We start from the raw sequence: 23393 nt of genomic DNA on the forward strand, positions 1-23393 counted from the left end.
TGTTTTTTCTTTTCAAGTTAAAAAAATCAATTTCTAGAATAATCTCTTCCACAGTACTTTTTATCATAGGTATTTATGTCTCTTGTTTGAAATGTTTACAGCCAGGTGAGGCCATGTTATTCAAATCACACCCTTTTTATACTACCTCCTTTATGAAACTGACAAAGAACTTCTGCAAAATTGATCAAATTCTAACTTGATCAATGATGGCAAAGTCATACCAACAACAGCATTGAGAATACAGCTATAAACTTTTACTGTCATATTGATATGCTATTTTTATTTAAAAGCTATATCTTAATAGCTCTGAGGGAGTCTTAATCTTAGGCTTGCTGTTGCCTTTTTTAATTTTGTGATTAGGAAGCACGCTTTTTCAATTAAAACTTACAAAGTGCCAGCTCTTCACTTAAAAGTATACATGCACAGCATGTATGACCAAATAGACCAGTTCCTTAAAAATAAGTACTTGTAAGGGTTGTTTTCATACCTAGCATTAAGCATGTGCACTTTTATTGACATGCAGGAGAAAAGTCTTTTGATAGTCACAAGTGGTTTTTGCTTTACAGATTAAATAAATTAATTTTAAACTCCTGTAGTGGTCAATAACTTCAGGCCTCCTGTTGCTTAGTTTTGTATTTAGTTTATATATCATTGTTGCTGACTTCTGAAGTCCAGCTAGAAATCTGTCATGGGAACTTGGTGCTTTTAGTTGTTTGACTGTTCTGTAAACCACCAAAGGTTTTGATTTCCCAGGGCAGTCATTTACAAAGATTTTCTGGGGCATCCCAAAACTGAAAACTTTGTGGGACGATTTGGAGACATACACATAGCCAGTCTTTTTGCTGGAATTGTTATGTATCATTAGAGATATTTCATGCTCAAAAAGTTGAGATAGGACTTTTCAAATGTTCTTACTATAAAAAAACTAAAGTGTGACATCATTCTTAGATTACTTTGCTGTTGCATTGAACACTTAAAAGTAACAAAGTCTAGTTTCATCATTTGGGTGTCAGTTGCTGAAACTCTTAGATTATTCCTCAAGGAGAATACTGTTTATGAAACTCAGTTTTTTGGGTTTTTTTTTTTTAAATATACAAAGTAACTCAAGGCCATTTATTTCTGATAATATAAGAAAGTATAGTTGTAATTGATAAAAGGGATACTCTAGTATTTAAAAATCTAGCTTGAATGTAGCTTTAGATACATGGGCTTATAATGAATTGTGTATGTGGCCATAGAGTTACCAAATCCTAACTGTGGACAGTGCTTTTGTTTTAGAGGCAAGGTAAGATTGATTTGAGGATCATTACTGAGGAATACCTAATAAAATAATGCATTCTTATTAACTGCCAAAAGTTGTATTTTGACAGCATCAATAATACAGTATTAAACATTGTCATTAGTATCTGTGCCTTATTTAAAATGAATTTTTTACTGTTTTCAGGCAGCTACTAGACTGTAAGAACAGTTAGATGTCTGTATTATGAAATTACTTTTTCCTTCGTGTTCTTAATTCATTGAAACTATTCACACTGATATTCAGGCTCAGCTTCTTCTAGTCTCTTTACCTCTCAAATGGCTAGGAATCAGTTTTACTGTTACAGAATGTACATGTATAATATCTGGTCAAAGTTGGCATGGGTTAAATGTCTTAACAGCTGTGTAACTCCACTAAATTCATATAGTTGTCTCAGTGAATCTAAGAATTAAGTTTATAAGCTGTCCAATGCATAAATGATAATCTTTGTGATACTTTCTAAAACTGCTATTTCTAGGATGTGTCAAAAGATCCAGACAGAATTAAGCGTTTTCCTACATGTTCTTGTGATACAGAAGCACATATGTACTTGAGGATGAAGAATGCTTCCACAAAGCTGTTCCTCGTATTATACCCCTTGATATGAAACTGATATCTTTGAAAAACAGTATGTCTTTTGCCTCATTGTTCCCTGAAAGTACTTGAGGCTGTTTTGCTGAAGGAGTACTTTTAAGTGTGACCCAGGATTTGCCCATCCCCTAAACTGAAACTAAAGAATCCTTCTGGCAAACTGTCTCTGCAGGGCTGAAAAAAAAGTCCAGTATTTTGTAAATGGAAGTGACCAAGTTGAGGTATTGCTGATAGCTTGCTGAAGAGTGGAGGTGGAAAAAGCTATGCCATTAATTAGCTGGGTATGAAGAAGTTAGCCTGTCACAATGATTATGTATGTCTCTGTTTTGAAGGAACTATACCTATTTCTCAGGAAAGAGTCCTCTACTTTTGTATCACACAGTCCTCTACTTTTGTATCACACAGGTACTGCAGTTCCACGCTCCTTAATAGTGCTTACAGATTGTTGCTGGTAAAAAAAAAAAAAAAATAGCAGGAGCCCTCCAAGAGCTTACCCTCCTCAGTGAGGTATAAATAAAATGATGTTTTTCCTCCTGTAGGTTGCTTTATCAGAAGCTGCAGTTTTAACACTTGAGGTGCAGGAGGGATGGGAGAGTAGGAAAGGACAAAGTACATGTGCCCTGTGCTGAGTGACATCAGCCCCACTGCATCATAAAGCAGGCTGTATTATCATTTTCTGGCATCTGAAGTAGGCAAGTTTGGCGTTAAACATCTTTATGCATTTAGCATTGAAGAGATAAAGGTTTTTAAGATGGATGCTACAGTGCTAATTTGTGATTTTTTGAGGTTTATTTTCTTGAAAGAGTGGAAATTCTTAGTGTGGAAACTTGAAAGTATCTTATGTGAAGCTTTCATTTTAGACTAGCAAGTGGTTGCTTTTGCCAGTTCATCTTGCCAGGTCTTCCAGTTCTACAGAAGACTGAATGTCTTTCTTCATGTGGAGATTTGCAGCTATTTTTGTGCCTAGTTTTCTGGTGCAAAGTGAAACTGGTGGTTCATAGTCAACTATTTCAGAATACAAAACCATGCAAATTATGGTACTGGTGTGAAGTTATTCCAGCATTGTGCAATGCAAATGCTAAAGTTCATGAAAGCAGTCGATTCTTTTGAGAGGAATTTTGTATTGAGCTGATGTTGCGTTAGTGAAGGAAAAAAAATGAAGCAGTTTTTAATAGCCTTGGTAAAAGCCAGACAGTGTAGTCTAATTTTTGCCTTCAGTCTGCCATCCTACACACAGTAATCATTGTAGGCTACAGATAAAGATTCACAGAGAAAATAGATTGAGCATGCTTGTCTTATTAGTGCTTATGTTATCCTTCCTTAAACAATTAATGTTTATTCTATGAGTTAAATAACTTGTTTTATGTCTCGGAATGAGACTAAATGCAACTATTTTTCTCCCCCTTTCCACATATATTCTTTAGGACTTAATGATGTTATTTATTGCTCATCTACTTTAAATATACTAAGAGTGTGTCTTGTTAGAAGTGAGGAGGGGAAGATGAGAATTCTAGACAAAACACAGGGCTAGCTATTTAACATGATTCCGTTTGAAGCAACTGTGAAGAATTTCCATCTTTAAAACTTTTCACACAAATTTTGTTAATACCTATGAATTGAAGTGTGCACTCACAGCTCTAAGTTTGACTTTGAACTTGGTTGGAAAAAAATAAAGTGCTTTCACTCTAAATAACTGTAGCTGCAGTATTGTTTCTGTTCTTGTTTTTTGCATTGAGTACTAAGCCAGACTCACATATTTACCTGCCATGAAGGAGGCAGGAGGTGTAGCACTGTCCCTTAAAGGGATAAAATGGAAATATCCACCTAGTCTTCAACTATTGCAGACCTAGAATATTTTTGTTTCTGTACTGGCAGTAGTTTTGTAGTATATCTCTTTATGTAGATTGTGGCTGCTGATCATTGCTGTAAAATGAGATCTGCTATTTTCAGCTGAATGTGTTTCATAGTGGTTGATTCGTATGGATCACTGCTTCAATTCAGGCAATCATTACTTAGAGTGCTGTAGTGTAGATGGGCAACTGAATGTTGTGGTTTCAAACATCTGTTCTTTGCTGTAATAAAACACAAGGACGCCACATTTATCTTTCCCACTTTTTTATTCTCCTCTTATTCTTTTATTTAAGTGCTTAGAACCATTTGAATCCCCTTTGGAAAGTGATAGATGCCAAAATGTGATAAAATGCTCTACAAACATTCTTCTGACTTCTTTTAATACCTTTCTGTGAATAACAGTTTCCTGTGGATTTGGGAAGGAGGCTGTTTTCTGTATGTATAGGCTTGAAATAAACAGAACTAGTGGACTTTACTGATACTGTAATTGTATTCTTGATGCTTTCTTTTTTACATAAGCACTGTGTATATTGTGAAACAATTAACCCAAATCTAAATATCAAGATAAAGTTACATTCCAAAACGGCCTGTTCTTACAAGCGTAAGTGTTGAAATATATGTGCACCCTAGTATCATACTTTAAAGTGACCTGTAGACAGTTTAAAATAATTAATGATTATTTATAATTTATGTCTCTTTGTCAAATTGAATCTATTGAACTTCACTTTCAAAAAGCCCAAATTATGTTTGGATCTTGGAATTGCCACTTCTACTCATTTCAGATATTCTATGGATTTAAAGACTTAGTGCAGTAAGTATTCCACCTTCAGAAAAATAGCTGATCTTTTTGTCTTTTGTGATAACAGGCTTTCATTACATCTGTTCTGCATGAGAGTTAAATAATTTTTAGGAGGGTTTCCACATACAAGAAGCCTGTGGCATGTTTGGTTCTAAATGGGGGAATTGCACAAATACAGGCAGCTGTTAGGACAGTGCACATTTCATTACTATTGAGTTGTCTTTTCTCATGAGGATCAGCTGTCCTGTTATCTACTTAGTCTAGATAAAAGTGGAATGATGGATTATTGGGGAGTAGAAATCTTAGTAGCTCTTGGCTGTAATAAGCTAAAACTGCTCTTTCCATTGTGATGAAATTGCCACAATGAATGTGGAAAGGAGCTGTTTGTTGTGTGTTCAGTTTGGAGAACTGGAAAATCTCTTCTATGTCTGCTAATAGTACTTTGTCTTGAAGCTTAAAGGCATAAGCATTTATGTCTGTTTGCTTAAAATTTTAGTTATTAAAATAACAAGTTTGACTGAATAGGAAGAAAAAAACAACCTTGCTGTATTAGTTAATTTGTGAATGACTATGCCACCTTGTGTTCCAGCTACAGGGAACAGTAAATTTACAAAAATGCAGTTAACCATCATGGTACAAGTAGTGATAAAACTTGATTTTCAACATTGTTAGGCTATTACTAGTGAAGCAGTAAAGTAAAGCTGGACCGAAGAAATAGGTGTCAAGTTTTGTTCTGTACCTTGTGTTTTGGCAAGTCTGAAAAGCTTGACTTTTTAATCAGCCAAAATGAGTGGTGATTGATGGGAGTGTTGATTCTGGAGTAATTCTGTGCCAGCAGCAAGCATTAGCATAAGAATAAGCAAGAGTAGCTGGTTGTAAAGTGAACCCTGCCTACCAGAGCAACTGTCTCTTAACATCAATTTTCTTACAGCCTTTTGGTTTTGTGTTTTGTTTGGTTTGGTTTTTTGGGTTTTTTGTTTGTTTGTTTGGGGGTTTTTTTGGTTTTTTTAAAGATGTTTCAGTTCAGATATTTTTGAATAAAGAGAGCAGACAGGGAGTTTTCTAAACCTGTTAGTTGGATGATGGGGTAATACTGCAAGAGGTACCTCTGAAAATACTGTCCTGTGAGTGGTGGCATCAGTAATTGTTACAGAGGGTGCAGGGCTTGAACACAGGCACATGCTAATCAGGACTGGCCAATGTGTGCTGCCCTGGGTGTCAGTGTAGGGAATTGCATAAAATGGGGAAGGAGGAGTATTTAAGATACAGTACAAACACTCCCATTACCTCAAAGGGGTGCCTGTGATTGTTGGGAGATTGGGGCATGATGATAACTGGAAGTCTTTCCAGTCCTGTGTGCCTAATCTGCAGCAGTGAGGCACTTCAAAAAGGAGGGCTGGAGACCTGATGCACACAGAGCAGTCATCTTTCCTACAGTTGCTGCTTTTCCACCCCTCTGACATGCTGGGGCACATCTGCTTGGCTGAATTTCCAGCTTCACATCCTTGTCACTGATCCAAGTGAGAATAAAATGCCTTCATATTTGGCACACCTAGTTTCCCAAGTGATGTCTTGTCCCTCAGGTCTTCCAGGTTCTCACTACAAAACAACTTAGTGCCATTGAACTGTGAAAACTCAGAGGGTTAGACTTATGGTCTACACACAGCAACTGTGGAGGTCACAATGATATTGAAGATGAAGCTGTATTAAGAGGGTTTGTATGTGTATAAATGTTATTTAAACATGAATGCCCTACCAATATTGGCTGTTAATTAAAAATGCTTACAGTTCTGAACCTTTGCAAATGGCAGGCTGGTGACTAGTTAGGGAGAAATCCTGCTGCTTAGGGGCGAGTGGTTAGTTGGTTTGGGTTGGGGATTTTTTCCTATTCACCCATCTTGCCTCCCCTCTGAGTGCAGTTCTTTAAATTTCTTGGTGCCAATTTGAATTTTCATTTTTACAAGCTTATGTCTTTCATGTTTTTCTGACCACACAAAATAATCAGGATGTTGGGTAGAGTGAGGATGTGTTATGTTCACAAAATGCTGTATAAGCACGTTTGCATTCATTTCTGTGCAGAAGTATCATTTCTCCCTTTCCTCTGCACTCCAATACACTTGTGTTTCTAGTGATAGTGGTACGTCCTTTAACATCTCTGAAAGGGTTCTTTCCTCCTCAGAGTTCTTGATTCAAAAAGCAGATTAGTTGCTTTCCAGATGAACAGAGAAGGTTGCTACTAAAGCTAAAAACCAGAAAGGGGTGGGGAAACAGACAGACACGACATGACCCAACAAAAACCACCAAACCACAAACAGCAATTCAAAACTCAACCCAAACCAAAAAATTAGAATTCACTTGTCTCTAGCATAAAGTAGTGCTGCAGCCAAGTGACAACAATGCTGCACTCCATTTTTCATTAGAAAGAGGACATAAGAACGCCTTTCTGAGCAAGGAGTCTCTGACATTACAAACTGTTTGGGATTTTTAGGGTTAGTGCACTGTGATTTAGTTTACTTTCTAAGTGAATATTTGGTTTGTGACCTCAGCCACCTTACTCTGAAGGGCTGTAAATAAGAGGAGAACGCCCTTGGAGCTTTTCTTCACAACTGGCAGCTTGCTAACTTCAGCTTTTACCTTAGGGACTAGCGAGACGTATTTCAGCATTTCTGTTTGCAAGATTTGGCACACACACTTCTGATGCTGCTCTCTTACTTGATAGTTCTCTCTAACCTCTGGAAAATGAGCATTTAGCCTCTGGTGATTCCAATGGTTGAAACAATTCTGATGTCAAGGATTCTGCTTATATGAAAGAAACTGCAAGACCTGTCTTCCTTTGTAAACTCACCAAATCTAAATCTTGATTGTAGTAGGCTTCTGTATTGAGAAATCAATAATTTACAGATCTTGGTGTTCTCATTAATACTTTTTTTTCCTGACAAAATTGTTTTGTCTGTGGCTCCTTTGTGGTATTTACCCACATATAAGATATTTACTCTTATTAAGATATTTTTTCCTACCTTATTTTTTCCTACCTTATACAGCAGTTTCTATCCATTAGTCCTAAGGTATGTCTCCAAGATACTGCTGTCCATGTGTTTCTTGTTTAGCATAATTGTCTCATTTTCCAGGCATTTATATGAGGTTTTCTTTTGGCTAGGAAATGCATCCAGAACTTGAACTGATTTTAATAGTCCAAAATAATATCTTCACTGGTGTTTAGAAGCAGTACAGTGATTTTTGATGAAAATATCTTTTGTGCTGGCTTTGCAGCAACATAATTGAATTTTATGGTCTCAACAATGAGAGACTAAGTGAGAGGAAGAAGTAATTTGAGTCAGATGGCTCCAGCAAGCCCTACCTTTTGTTCCCACATCTGGTGGTGAAATAAAAGGAAGATAAGCAGCAGTTACTGATTTAAGGATGGGTTGAACCCAGCCTCAATCACAGCTGTCTCATATGTATGGCTGCTTCTCCTCATGGCACTGCCAGCAGTCAGCTCTGCAGAGCTGTGGTATGTGGGGCAGCTGCAGCACTGCTCCCTGATCTGCTTTGTGAGCTTCAGACACAGCATCACCTCTGCTGAGACCCTTTTGGTGAACCCTTTGTAGGATTCTTTCCTAGCTGAACTACCTTTAGAAGATGTTCCAAACTCTGATCTAAAGTTGTGTTGATAATTCAGTTATAAAAGAACCTGGTTTTCTTTCCCCTATGTGTCTGTTCTAGGTTCAGATGTGACTGTGTGCTTTGCATGCAAGGAGAATCTTCTAAATGCACAAGCTCAGACTTTCTAATCTCCCTGTTTTGTGTGCCACAGAGACTGTCCAGCCAGGCACTGGGCTGTGTAAAAGCCTGCACTGGGACTTGCTGGTGGTTCACCTGAGCTCAAGCTCTCTGTGACCTTGCTGAAGAATGCTCCTCTTCCAGGTCACTACACTGCAGCCTTTGAGGTCCAGTTGCTTTTTCATTGAGCATCAGACTATTTCATGGACAAAGGGATGTCACATGAAATAACATTATCACTTTCAGAGATGAGAAGGGTGTTGGTTGATTTAGATTGTTTCTTTTCTAGACAGATATTACCTGGGATCTCAGTGCAATGTATATTTTTGTGAAGAGTTTATGCACTGTTTCTTCCCTTCTCTGTCCCACCCACCTGTCCCCACATCTTCTGCATGAAAACAAAGCAGTCCTGGCAATTACTTGAATTTGTTTCCTCCTCCTAATATTTGGACAAGTCAGCATCAAAACACATACCTTTGCACTTGCAAGAAGTAACTCTAAACTAGACAGCAGAGTCTCTGTCACCTGGAATGAACACCAGTTGTAAAATGCTTTGCTGAATTCTTCAGGCTTGCAGGAGTCAGGAAAAGTTATAAATTAAATCCTGCAACAGTCTTTCAGTAGAACATTGTTACTTTATTTGCCTAAAATAAGGATGTAAAGGCAAAGCACCAAGTTAAATTCAGGACTTTTGCAATCTGTGGCAAAGCTACTACTTCCAGTGGGCCCTGGATTTTACCAGCCATTATACAGAGCTTCCCAGAGGAGCCTGCTGTCAAATATATTTACAGTACATATACAAATAATGAAAACAAGTAGCTAGAGGGAAGAAAAGGCACTGCAAGGTCACTTATGCTGTTATTTTCTTCCAAAAATACATGAGAAATAGAAAAAATGAGCCATTTTTATTTAGCTCAAAAAAATGGAGAAAGGAAACATAGGCTTCCAAACCCATGAATCATATGGCAAGTACAAAACTTCATGCTGCAATTGGAAAGACTTTTTTATGATAATGCTAGCATTATAAATCCAAAAAATATTTCATTTAACCCCGCAGGGCTTATTTAAGAATTGGCAAATTCTGCATCAGGCAAAATTATTAAAGTTTAAAAAATAGGTATTAATAAAATATAGATGGAACCACTGCACTCCCATAGGACTCTTACCTCTAGTCTGAGGCTGACATAGATACATTTCAGTCAAACAGGAACTACTACTTATTACAAAGCTGTTAATCATGTAGCTTTAATGAAATTGTTTAGCACACTGAATAGCAATGTAACAACACATAGAAAATGAGCTTGTTTGCCATTGATTAATGATAGATAATGTGTGCAGTTCCCCACAGTGGGACATTTGAGCAGTTTTCTGTCATGTACAAACTCAGGTTCATTAAGGCATGCCTTTACTTGCACAGTCTGATTCAGCATAAAAACCCACACAAACAGGAATGCACTTTAAAGATAAAAACAAGATTCATGTTTAGCTTACTGAAAGTGTAATGAACCTCCAAATTATTTCATTCAGATAAACAAGACAAAAATTGAAGGACAGAAGAAAAGTTGCTTTTCAACAATAGCTTGAAAAGAGTTACAGGAGAATTACAGGTCAATACATTGAAAGAAGACAGCAGGAAAAAGTTGCCAACACTTATTCTTCTAAGTGTTGAATTTCAAAGAAGTAGCAACTTGGTAAACTTGTTTAGGTATCAGCTGTGTGCATGTAGGGTTATGTATCTCAAATGCCAGCCTTGTATGAAAAAGGTGTGTACAAATGAACTTAAAACCAAGAAGTGTTACAGTTCTCAGCTTCTCAACAATTGACAGATTTTGTTTAAAGGAAAAAGGTTTCTACAGGTACTGCTGAAACTTCACTACAATTCAGAGCCACTGTAATTTTCTCTGTAAATGAGAAAAGGAGTTTAAGACCCAGCTGTGTTCCTTTTGCTTTGTCAAATATTGTGAGCTCACAGCTCTTACTACTTTTCATACTCAGTTTGAGTCTTATTTAGTTTGCTAATAGTACACACTGTAACAGCTTTTGTAACATTTTTAATACACCAAAGAAAATGTTTATCATCAGAAATTGCTACTCCAACTCCTTGTTTTGTTATACTTGCATTTGTAACACTTGCATTGTTATACTTTTAAATTCCACTATAAATTGTGTAAACTAAAGCTCCCCTACCCCCCCCCAAAAAAAAAATTAAGGAACAGTAAGCTTTGAAATGGTGTAAATCAATCTTTAGTGGGTTTTTTCATTCACCTCCCTGAAAACCAGCATCAACTTTCTGATAGGCCAGAAATAGTTCAACTTCCAGCCAGGAAGAGGATTTCTGCTGCTTTTGGCCTTCCTTTCTTCAGGTCCTCCTAGCACAGAAGTAACAGTAGCATAATTTAAGCAACTGCTTAATGCTGTCTGAATTACTGCAGCCCTTCACATGTCAGATGCAGGATTTCCCAGACTCTCTGCAGGGCAGACAACTTCTAGACCTGCTCTGTGAGCATGTCACACGCTTGGTTCCTGAACAAGCTTCTCTCTGGTAGAACATCCTATGACAGTGCTTGCAGCTTCTTGTGTTGCTCTGACCTCCAGTCAGATGTGAGCCAATTCTCCACAGCACATAACCTTCCTGAGCCTTAAATAAAAGTGAGAAATGTCATTTTGTGGTGGTCTGTTACTAACACTGCAGTAAAGCAAAGGCATGCTTTGGTGTGCCATTCTGTGGAGGGTGTGATGGCACTGCTATATTATGTGGAGGCCACCTTGTGGCATTGTGGAAGTAAAACCCAGATGTAAAGAAACAACAGCACTTAAACTGCAGACCAAGAAAAAAAGACTCTAAACTGCTTATATTTTTAGAACCCAGACATCAGTGTGATGTGTCATTCTAGCCTCATGTGAGTGATTACAGGTGCTGTTCATACAAGTAACAGCACAGGAATCTGAGGACGTGTGTAGCACCATTCTGTGGGTCATAGCTTCTTACCTAGTCAGCCTAATGAATGCTGCAATTATTAAACCTTCTGCTTGCATGGTTAATGCACAACTGCTGCTTAACAGAGATGTAGGGATAAATTTTTACAGAGAAGAGGAGCAGATGAGAAGTGCAAAGTTCTGTAAAACTGACTTCCAGGTAACCTTCATGTTGCATATTTGTTCTGCTTGCATGAGGGAGTCTGGAAAACTCTACAGCAGGAAAATTATGCTCCTTTTCCCTGCACTTAAACTGTAAATTAAGTTTTCTCCACTGAAGAATGAATTTGAATTTAGTAAAGATGAGTTCCGCTGCAATCAGACAAAACTGGCCAACATCTTGCAATTTCAATGTCAGCATTTGATATCTCCTAGGATAAATGTGCCAAAATAGAGTATCCTGTTCATGGTTTTGGACATACACTATAAGAAAGATGAAAAAAGTTCATTCCTGTAAAAAAAAAAAAGTCCTGAAGAAGTTTGTCTGGTCAACTTGAGGTGAAAGGCAACCAAGGGAGTAGGGGAATGTTATCTCTCTGAGACAGGAAAGTCCTTAATAGTACATGCTGATTCCATGCTGTGGAGGTGGATGTGCTGGAGATGCTGGAATTATTCTGACAACTGCAGAGTTTGCAGGGGATTAAGAGATTTTTTGCCCCAACATAGAATCATTTAGATTGCCAAAGACAGGTCATCGAGCCTAACCAGTAACTTGACACAGTCAAGTCCACCTCTAAACCATATCCCTAAGCATCCCATCTCTGTGTCATTTAAATACTTCCAGGAATGGGGACTTCACCACTTCCCTGAGCAGCCTGTTCCTATGCTTGACAATGCTTTTGATTAAGAAGTTTTTCCTAATGTCCTATCTAAACCTCCCCTGGTGCAATTTTGAGGCCATTTCCTCCTGTCACTTGTTACTTGGTTGAAAAGGCTGATCACCACATTGCTGCAACTTCTTTTCAGGTAGTTTTAGAGAACAATAAAATCTCCCCTGAGCCTCCTTTTCTCCAGGCTAAAAAAACCTATCTTCCTCAGCTGCTTATTATGAGACTTGTGCTCCACACCTTTCACCAGCTTCATTGCAGTTCTTTGAATGGGCAATCTGTTGGAAGCAGACTGGGATTCTGGAGCAACTGAAGATGGCCTGTGCACTTTCTGCCCCAAGTCAGAGACCCTCTCAGGGCATCTTACATTCAAAAGAACAAGATGATGTTGCTGAACTCAGGCTGTAATCCTCACCTTTCTGTCCGTGTTACCATTTCTAGTGTAGCACAGTAAATTGCCAGTAGATGGCATACCACAATAATTTTTTTTAAACGGTGCTGAAAGAAACATGCAGCACAATTTTTATTCATTTTGTGCTTAATCATAGTAAAGCTCCTTGGGTAGGAGAGAGCCCAGTAAATGAGTTACCTGGCTGTGGCCTTTCACAGTACCTTTATGCTGAACTCTTCCATCTGTCTTCAGTTTGTGCATTCTCATAAATCTGCTCACTTGGCTGGGCATTTTGATTCCTTCTCACCTCTAATTAGTATACCAGAAACCAAATAGGATGTAGCTATGAGTATTCCAATGCACATGAACCTCTTATTTATTCTTTGTGTCAGCGAGGATTATATCTTTGCTTCCACAGAGCATTTGTGAACCAGCATTACTCATCTGGTGTGTTGAGTGTTGTTATTGTGTATCTATATCGGGGAACTGACTCAAAGATTAGGGTAAGATTAGAGGCAGATGGCTGAAGGTGCTCCCTGCTTGTCTGGTCAAAGTCAGCACCTCTGCATATTCAGCCTGAGTCACGCACAAGAGATTTTGGACTGCTGCTGTTTGTGGTCCCATATCTCTCTGGTGTATTACAGTAAACCAGGGGCAATGACAAATCATCTTCATTTTCCAAAGCAAATATTTAAATTCTAGCCAAGGTACTATTAGCTTTATCAAAAGAGAAGCTTTCAGAGCAATTGAAATGTTCCAAGGTGAATTAAATGCTTTATTAATGGTGACCTGTAAGCGAAAGACACGTAGCAAGTTTTGCTAGAACTCTGACTGTGAAGAGGATTCATCATTCATAAGTTCTGCTACATTTTTTGCAAACCCCTTTTATCCTTGGGAGATTAAAAAACTCTTTTATCCCTTAGGAGTATCCAACAGTACTCCAAACCACTCCTCTGTAAACAGCTGTGACAATCTTGGATTCTGATGGATTTAATAGGTTTCCTCTGCTTTTTCAGTTTGTATGTGAAACCAAAGGTAGCAAGAATGTGGAGACAGATTTCAGGGTTACCAGTGTGATGCCATTACATTAATGTAGACCTTCTCTTTGTTCAACCTGTGAGGGACTGTCAGCTCTCATCCATCTGGCTGACAGCTCTGCACCGCTGGCAACAGCTGGTTGGAGCAACTCAGACAAAACTGAAAATTTGCTTGTGAGCAGGGTGGGACTTTTAAGAAACCTGCAATTCTCTATGATGATGCAACTCAAGGAGTGAATCCATCAGTGAAGAGACAGCTACAAAACGTGGAGGTCATTCCTGACTGCATTTTCACGTTCATAGAATTGTTTGGTTGTTTTCATTGAACTGAAACTGTTACTTGGCAGTTTTATCTGTCTTTTGATGAGAGATCCACTTGAAATCAGGCTGCAGAAACAACTTTGCTAATAGTAAAATTCCTTCTAGAGTAAAAACAGGTAGCATCTCCCAGCTGATATACTAATTATTCTGATAAATAATATACCTGGATGTTTTTATGTCTTTGTTTCCATTTGTACTTCTGTTGCTCTGGGATTTGTTCTTTTTACTTAGCAGACAAACACCCATAGCATGATATAAAATCTGACAAAACAGCATTGTGCAATCTACTCAAGCTGCTGTTGTAGCTAGTCTTACCCAGAAAAAGGCAGTAATCAACTAAATTAATTTTTTTTCTCAGTTGTGTACACTTAAAACTATGGTAACATATATCTGTATGAAAGAGAACTTTTAATTTGTAAAGAAGTTACATGGTGAGAGGACAAGGCACTACTAAGCTAATACTGAAAAATGTGCATGCCAGTGCAGCTATTGGATATGGCAAGATGCTGTTTAATTAACGTCACCATTTGTTACAGGATGGCATATAGAAGCTTCTTGGACTAGATTATGAAAGAACAAATGGGGGGGGGGGCTTTTTCTTTGGGCTCTCCAAGGATTTAAACCAAGAAACTGTATTATGTAGGTTATAAAAACAACTTAATAGGATGAGGAAATCCTTAAAACTGGAGGACATGGTGATTCATACTGTGGCCTGACAGTGTCCTAATACAGTTCCTTGAGGATATTTTTTTAAAAGGTGCATTTTTACACTCACTGCATGATATGTCACTGTGATGTCTGTGGTGTTGTATGGAAAGAGAGTTGTCAGTAGCTTTAACATAAATGCTTTTGCATTTATAGTTAACATTAGAGTGTTATAAAGTACTTCTAATACTATTCAGTTCTGGCATTCTTGGGCTTCCACCTGGAAACTCCTGCTGGATTTTTAGGTGTTTGTGACCTTATGTGACAGAAGAACCTCATAGACCACACATTTTCCTGATTTTCTCCAAAGAAGAGACAGCTCAAAGATACTAATAGACAAATAATTCACAACATCCCACTGGCACAGGATGACATATGCTTTTTAAATGATGCTTAGTACAATGTAGTATTTTTACAATCAGGTGATGACCAGGTTCATTTCGTTTAATGACAGTGTTTCCCACAGGTTCGGTAATTAACTCTGACATAAACCAGAGGCGTAAAAGGAAGCGTAGCCAGGACGTGACAGGGAATACCTGGGACATAACAGGACGTGCTTTGCGAAGGGAAGTTATGGCCAGGGAAGGTATTCCGGCCCTGCTGGATTCTCCCTAAGTCTGGGCCTGACTGCTCAGTCACACATTTTCATTCTATTGTAACTAACCAAACAAACTGCAGCGCTATAAATCATTTAAAAGATGACGCTTTGGGACAATTTTAATCGTTTGTAAGATTTTTTCTTTGGTTACCTTTTCCCCCCTAGAAAATGTTTGTTAGTCTTTTCAGGATAACTATTAAGATTTCAAACCACAATGCCTTAAATATACCCATAACCAAGAAAGCTACGCGTACTTCTCACACATCCATTTTCTTCAGGTTCACATTTCGGTCATTCCGAAACACTTTAGGTGCAGGGTTATCCTTTGGTTTTACTCACACCCGAAGCCGAGGGATCCATCCCGCCTCTCCCTCTCCCCGCCTCTCCCTCTCCCTCTCCCCTCACCGCCCGCGCCGGGAGCGGTAGAGGCATACGCATGCGCACGGCTCGCCGCGCTCCGGCCACGGGGCGGGGCCATCGCGGCGCAGGCGCGGGGCGGGCGGCGCGCGGCGATGGCGGCGCGGGGCGGGAGCCTGTACCTGGCGCTGCTCTGGCTCTCGGCGGCGCCGCTGCCCCGGAGCGCCCGCGGCTCGGAGCCCCTCGGGCCGGCGGAACCGTCGGGCGGCGCGGGCCCCGGGGAGCGGTTTAAGATCGAGGGCCGGGCCGTGGTGCCCGGGGTGAAGCCGCAGGACTGGATCGCGGGGGCCCGAGTGCTGGTGGACGGGGAGGAGCACGTCGGCTTCCTGAAGTGAGCGGCGGGCGGGGCGGAGCGCAGCGTGGGCTCGGGCGGCCCTGCCCGGGCGGGAGCGGGCGCCTCCCGGGGCCGTGGGGCCCGCTCGCAGGCCTGGACCGGTCCGGCCCGAGCCTGAGATGGCGGGCAGCGGGGGCGGCTCCTGCAGGGCTCGGCCGTGTCCCGGTCGGCCGCGCACGGCTGCAGGACTGTGGAATGGAGAATCCCGAGCTGAGCTGCTGGTGGTGCTGTGAACGCTGCGCCCCGGCCCTGTAATGGGCTGGGCACGGCCAGCCGTGCAGTGCCGCAGGGTTTGGCCTCACCTCCGGCAGCCGTATCCGAACCGATGACTCCAGTTGCTGACCAAAAACTTAGGAACGGAGTTTTAATTCAAACAATCAAACGAAAAAACAACAGTCGAAACAGAAACCCCAAATGCGTTTGCGCTGTCTGGAGGACCGTGTTTCTTCTCAGCTTCTGTTGTAAATTCTGCCACTTCTTATTTAAGAAACTCGCCTTGGCTAAGAATTTACTCGATGTGGAGATATGTTTGGTCATGGTAGAAGTTACAGTTGTAGTTCAGTGTTGAGTGCCCGTGAAAAACTTTTACTGTTCTGGTGAAAGCTAATTTAAGGAACGTGCCTTTATTCTTTCACACATCATGCAAATGTAGCTGGAAGCTGTAAAGAATCATTACCTTATTCAGGCTCAGGTGGTTCCAGATATATACAGATAAGCAGAAGATCTAGAGAATCTGACATAGAAAATACCCTCAGAATTAAGAACTGAACTAATATAATTTCAAGAGTAGAAGTAAACTCTAAATTCTTCTTTGTGATTTTCTATACAGTATAATACATTGCTTTTAAAATATGTACAAAAATGAGATTACATGGAATTAAGGTATACCCTCCTAAATATTCGTAATTTTTAATTAGTCCCTCTGCCATAGGAGTTAAACTTAACTTTGACTTTGGGTCCTGTCAATAGGATAGCACAACAGATTCTGCTCTGCAGATCTTGTAGAATCCTGGCAGCGTAGCACCTGCTAAGCCACTACAAACAAGTTATGAGAGCCTGACATCATATCTAGGAGCTGAAGTAATAACTGCTGCCAGGTTGACAAATTTCTAAATGCTTAATTGAAACTCTGACTTTCTCAAATATTTAAGAAACTTCAGAAATTAAAAGGAAATTCCTAGGGAAACATTCTTAAATCAGTTGCAATATAAGATAGTGTAAGCATTCTTAGGGATTCAAATCATCACGTAAAGGTGTTAGGTCCTTAAGTGCTGTGCATTTTAGAAAGAGATGTCGTGTGAAGGACATAATGACAAATTCTTTGAGAATTCACTTTTAAGAGGGCTCATTTATTTGTTTTACTGCTGCATGTTTCTGTTGTGTTAGGGTTTATTACATTTTTAACAATTTTGTCTTAACTTTGCATCTTATTTTTAGGAAAGAGCTCTTTGATGTTGCTCTTAACAGAGTAGAGAACACTAGGGTTTTCTTGTTGGAAACTTCTGGAAACACATAGGAAGAAAACTACTGTACCTTTAAGGCTACTAGTGTTGACGCTTCCAAGTAACCTTCTACTAATATTTTCATTGAATATTCGAGTTTCATATTTTAAAATAAATGCCACCTGTCTAAAAATCCCTTCTGTGTATGTGTTCAGAGCTCTTAGTTTCCTTATTACTGTGATTGAGCTTTCCAGCGTGGGCTGGTCCTAAAGGGAGCAATTAGAAGTAAAAACCTCTATTTCACAACAAAGGTACAAATTGCTATTTTGGAATTGCAAATAGTCCCTAGTACCAACCCACACTATGTAGGATGTCATTCTGAGGGGGGTTGCTTTCAGCTGAAGCACTAAAGCAAAGTAAACTTCATTGTATGTATTTCAGACAGAGAAAGGAAGGTGTAAATTACTTCTGCCATCACTTGAATGCATGAAGTATAATTTATTTCAGATCTTATTTGGGCTGTTAAATTATTCCTCCAGCAAGACAGCACCTTGAGGGCACATCAGAATCTTAACCTAGCAGGGAATTTCCTGTTGCAGCATGCATTGATGAATTAAAGGGCTTGATATTGTGAGTGCTGACTGATTTAACTTTTCCTTTTGGTCATTGTGGTTATATTAAGATTTGTAATGTAAAATGACACAGCTTCTTAAAAAAAAACCCAAAAAACAACAAGCAGCAGAGCACCCTGTCTTATATTCTGGAGCATACTGAAATGTTGTGGAACTCACTGTTTTTTTCAGGACAGATGGAAGTTTTGTGGTTCATGATGTACCTTCAGGATCTTACGTAGTGGAAGTTATATCCCCTGCTCATAAATTTGAGCCTGTTCGAGTTGACATAACTTCAAAAGGCAAAATGAGGTGAGCCTTTCCTGATTTGCCTCTGTTTTGGTGAGTTATGTGTGCCTGACAGCCCAGTACAGAAATCCACGGAAGCAGTGCTGTAGTTCTGATGCCCCATCTCAGACTGTGTGCGTCAGCTTCTTTTAACATCACTTCTAGAAGCATGTTTCTCAAATTCCAAATCTTTCTTCCTATTTATGGCCTGAAATAAGAGAAAAGAGACTTTGAAAGGCCATCTGCTTTTTTGCTTTTATTATTTTTTATGCAGCTATCCTGAAATAAACTCTAGGCATAAACTATTTTTATTATAACTGCTTTATTAATTTTCAATGCTTTTTTTTTCCTTCTTCTCTTTTCCATTTCTTTAATAAGTGTACTGTCAGGACTTGGCACAAAAGATTTTTAAATATTTCTGTTGCACCCCCATAGGACACTTGTTACAGATACTGGTTAATACTGGCAGTTGCCAGTTTGCTTAATTTCTGTAGGATTGTTGGTTTGTTTTTATGTTGTAGCCAAACCACTCTTGACTGTAACTGTAGACTATTCAGTAATATAGAAAAATCTTATCTATTAAGGTAAATTTCAATTAAATTAAAATGCTGGTTGTAATTTTTCTTTGTTCAAGCATGCACCTAGCATTTTAACTTTTAGGAATACAAGCATCAGTGTAAATGCCCCTGCAGTATATTTAGGGGAGTTAAAAATTAAAATCTCACAGAAAACAGTGCAAACAGTCTGTTTATAATAATAATTAATATAATATAATAATATTATAACATTATTATAATACATACTTATAGTAATAATATAATAGTGTTTGAGCTTATAATAAGCTCAAAACAGATTGTTTGAGCTAAGGTTTTTTCCAAACTTTATTGTATTTTTTTTTTTTACTTTGTTAGTGTCTAACTGGCAATAATTAATATGTAACAAGTACAAAGATACATACAAAATATTGGGTATAACCTCACCCTTAGCACCGGTTGTGTATCTAAGGACTAGTAAGGTAACAAATTTGATGTTGAGTAAATTGCAGAGGAAAGTAGCAGGAGGCTTGGCACCTGTGCCAGTCCAAGGGATAGAGACTATAATGAGGAATGCAGCTGGGAATCAGAGATGCATGAAAACAATGATACTTGGGGAAAATGTCAACAGGGGATTTCTAAGGGATATGCTGCCTTTAAAACTTATGGTAATAACTAGAAAGAGGAAACAGCATGTGGATGGCAGATGTATTTGTTAAGATTTACTTGAAAATCTGAAGTGTTGAAGAAAAGACAAGGTAGGAGGGAATTCTATAGATACAGATTCTATAGACATTCTATCGATGAGTATTTGGTGAAAAATTCTCAAGGAATAAATTATTTATGGACAGAAGTCATCCCTGGAGTTGCTCAAAGTGGATAAATATTCATATAACATGAAAAATGGGTCAAGAATGACAAAGATGTTAGTACTGAGTAATACCTGAATATTAGGCCCAAATGAAGAATACTAGCATTGAGCTATGGAAAAACCTCATGAAGTAACAAAGACTGAGATTCAGTATTGATAAATGCAGAGTAATGCACTTGGGGAAAAGCTATTAACTTTGCAAGTAGTTGATGTCCTGACCAAACTGGTTAAAGACACTGTTCAAAGCTGGACCCTAAACAGCATAGTTTTTCTTGGTCTTTTACAAGGTAACAAAAAATGGTTTGCTTTTGATTCCATTTAATATGCTGCTGAGAGAAATTAGCTTTTCAAAAGTGCAGCCTAGCTGACACTGCATAGCAGATGGTCTTGTTTGTAGTCTTTTATTAAAACTTGTTTGGATTTTCTAAATCTTCTTTATTATTTGCCAAAGATTCTATGTTTCATATTTTCAATGATTTACATTTTGCCTAATAGAGCAAGATATGTGAATTACATCAAACCCTCTGAAGTTGTCAGGCTGCCGTACCCACTCCAGATGAAATCTTCTGGACCACCTTCATACTTTATAAAGAGGGAATCTTGGGGATGGACCGATTTCCTCATGAACCCTATGGTATGTACAGGCAACACACAAGTATTACAAGTATGCTAAGGATCCAAATACAGCTATTCATCAGAATACTAAGAATACAATTGAGGAAAAATGTGCCTTTTTCCTTTGCTTTTCTGAGAGGATTGTTTTCTTGGATTTTACTTTCTTACAGTTGGGAAGTTATGCTCTGACATCTCCTCCCCTATATACCACTGTTGATGTGTGTCCTCTGAAAACAGCCTGTCGTCTTTAGTAATGTGATGCTGTTCTAGTAGGACAGAGATCAACATGTTGCAAAATTGTAATTACAGCAGGTGTAAGAGAGAACAACCATTTGCCTTATTGGTCCAACTTTGAAAACTATTGTTTAAAGCACAATGCTCCCTTGTCAGGTTTCATTCCTGACAAGTGTTACTGGCTTACTCTTTCAGAATGCAGTAGTTCTAGAGTTTGGCTGTTTAGTAGAGCTTCATTTTATTTTAGTAGGTCCTAAAAGTGTTTAGAGCAACAACTAAGCTGAAGAGGTATTTCCTGTTTTCTCTGTAGGTGATGATGATGGTTCTTCCCTTACTGATATTTGTGCTTTTGCCTAAAGTTGTCAACACTAGTGATCCGGATATGAGGCGGGTAAGTACATTCAATTGATGCATGTGGAGAGACCAAAGATAATGAGATTTCAGGGCACAGAAAAGTAATAAAAACAGACCTGTACTTTAAAAAAAAGCTTAATGGGCATCATTTATTCAGCTAATAGTGTTGCTGTTTTAGCAATGAGTCATTTAATAAACGTCAAGTGTGTTGAGAAGGGTGTGGTGTGGGGTTCTCTTGTGCTTCAGCCTAAACCACAGTTGACTACACTGTTAAATCCAGATGTCACAGTAGTGTATATGATACAGAGTCTTAATGTAATCATTAAATTACATGGTTTATTGTTTTTTCATCATGCAAAATGCTGAATTGCAGAAGGCTAGGACAAAATGGAGATTCAAGGTGTTTGCTAAATCTTTTATTTTTACAAGTATTATTTGTCTGTCATGGGTGCTTTTGAAGGTTTGGTTAACTAAAAACTCCTTTTTCTGTGAATGACCACTGTCTTCAGTAGTACTTTATAGGTGTCTGAGTAATTTTTTTTTAATAAGTGATACCTTTAAAAAGCCTACCAGAGCTGTATAATGCTCTTTTGGCTATAATTTTGATTAAAAAGAACAGATACAAAGATATGCTAGGTATTCATGGCATGTTCTTCAAACCAAGCTGGAAGTTGGTTTGAAGAACATGCCATGAATGTTCATGGCATGTTCAACTTCAACTCTCAAAGTTGAATTTAAGAAAAAGAAAATCACATATTCCTTACTTTTTTCACTGATCTGACACTGCTTAGAGACAGGCTGTTCTGATGGTAAAACCATCAAAACTTCTGATGATTCAATTCTTATCAGATAACTGGTACGACTTCTTAAGGAGAAATTTTTAAGTTTGAAGAATGTTGCTTATAATTTAACTTATCTTTAAAGAGTAAGAAAAAGTTTTTAAGACCTAAATTGTAATGACATTCTCTGGATGACCATGTATTTAATTGTTAAGTGTTACCTTGTGGAGTATATGCAGGTTCTATGACATTTTTCAAATTAACTTGTTTTTTCCTTCTGGAATCAGCACAGTACTAGTTTATGTGTATATATATATAAAATTCCTTTTTTCCTGAAAACTCAGATGCAGTATTCTAGTAGCTTGGTGTCAGAAAGTAGGGCAATAAAAATATCTAATTCCTTCAAACAGTGTCAAAAATTTGTTCATTTGCTATAAATGATACTGATTTGAAAAACAAAAGTGTGACATCTGTGAGAACACACGTCTGAATATCTAAGCAATAGCCTAAATTTTAATATGGAGAAAATTAGTGCTGAAAAGTGAGTGTATTTTTAGATTTTTTTTTTTAATCAGATCATTGCCCTGTAAGACTGCTTAAGACATGGTTACTATTTTCCATGCATTGCTGCTTTTAGTGTTGGGTTTTATGTTTCTGTGTGTAGCTGGGTGGTTTTGGCTGTGGTTGCATAAAACTATGTTAGCAATATGTATCCTGGAGGAATACAAAAAGTAAAACAGTATTTGGGAAAATTTGGTATCTTTCTCATACAGTCCTTCAACTGATGCCTTAGCTTGAATTGTTACAAGCTATTAAGATTATCTGATCTTTTCATGCAGGAAATGGAGCAGTCAATGAACATGCTGAATTCCAACCATGAGCTGCCAGATGTGTCTGAATTCATGACAAGACTTTTCTCTTCCAAATCTTCCAGCAAGTCTGGTGGTAGCAGCAGTAAAGCAGGGAAAAGTAGTTCTGGGAAAAGGAGGTAGTTAAATCTTCCTCCTAAGTCTGAGTTTGCACAGCTATTTGTTATCATATGGTGTCATGTTTAGTTGTCTTGAAAGATCAAAAAGCCACTGCTGTAAACTTTAACCAGGCACAACACACATTACGCTACAAGAGTGGTTTGTAGCTTTTTTTTAGATTGTATAAGCTGTTTTGTACTTGACAGTAAGCAAAGATGACATGGCTTCAATACTGTATCTGTATAAAGTTCTTGATGATACGGAATTAACTGTATTGTTCTGTAGAGAATTCAAATAAATTATACAATGTGCTTCACAGTAATAAATGTCTTAAGACAATGTATAAAAAAATTTCAAAGATAATAGAAGTGGAGTTCAGTTTTAAGATATCTTTAAAGTTTTACACTTGCTGAGTTCTGAAATGAACAAATCATTCTTGCAAAATGGTGTTGTGAGTTTACTGAGTAAGTAATTTGCTGTATCAGCTTGTCATATGTTACATATAAAATAATTTCATTTTATGCAGCTTGCTGCCTGTGCAATTTACAGAATCACAGAGTGGTAAGGTTGGAAGGGACCACAGTGGGTCCTCTGGTCCGATCTCCCAGTCAGGGTCATCCTAGAGCACATGGCACAAGATTACATCCAGATGGTCCTTGGAAATCTTAAGTGAGGGTGACTCCACAATCTCTATGGGCATTCTTTAGTTCTAAGATTTTCCACTATGGGAAAGCAAAACCTGCACACACAAAGCAAAACAAAGAATTCACAACT

At 38.4% G+C, this 23393-nt stretch overlaps 1 protein-coding gene and 1 long non-coding RNA gene across 2 annotated transcripts; one reads left to right on the top strand and one right to left on the bottom strand.

Moving 5' to 3' along the window:
* Positions 1-9547: 9547 nt before the first annotated feature.
* On the bottom strand, positions 9548-15859 carry LOC127059687 (uncharacterized). The gene is made up of 2 exons (XR_007777705.1): positions 15713-15859; positions 9548-10956 (listed from the first exon to the last, which is right to left on the bottom strand). It is a non-coding gene; the product is annotated as an uncharacterized LOC127059687 (long non-coding RNA).
* EMC7 (ER membrane protein complex subunit 7) lies at positions 15671-23140 on the top strand. The gene is made up of 5 exons (XM_009101963.4): positions 15671-15921; positions 18170-18289; positions 20165-20303; positions 20829-20909; positions 22491-23140. The coding sequence occupies exons 1-5, from the start codon at positions 15686-15688 to the stop codon at positions 22641-22643; spliced, it is 729 nt and encodes a 242-aa protein (XP_009100211.4). The 5' UTR covers positions 15671-15685; the 3' UTR covers positions 22644-23140.
* Positions 23141-23393: the final 253 nt, after the last annotated feature.

The sequence above is a fragment of the Serinus canaria genome, chromosome 5 (assembly GCF_022539315.1).
Source record: "Serinus canaria isolate serCan28SL12 chromosome 5, serCan2020, whole genome shotgun sequence".
Lineage (NCBI taxonomy): Eukaryota > Metazoa > Chordata > Aves > Passeriformes > Fringillidae > Serinus > Serinus canaria.

What these genes read in the sequence shown, in the direction of transcription:
- EMC7 (XM_009101963.4), top strand. Translation starts at nt 15,686, where the DNA reads ATGGCGGCGCGGGGCGGGAGCCTGTACCTGGCGCTGCTCTGGCTCTCG. An exon ending in ACTTCAAAAGGCAAAATGAG is followed by an intron (nt 18,290 to 20,164) that starts GTGAGCCTTTCC and finishes TTTGCCTAATAG; the next exon opens with AGCAAGATATGTGAATTACA. An exon ending in ATTTCCTCATGAACCCTATG is followed by an intron (nt 20,304 to 20,828) that starts GTATGTACAGGC and finishes TTTTCTCTGTAG; the next exon opens with GTGATGATGATGGTTCTTCC.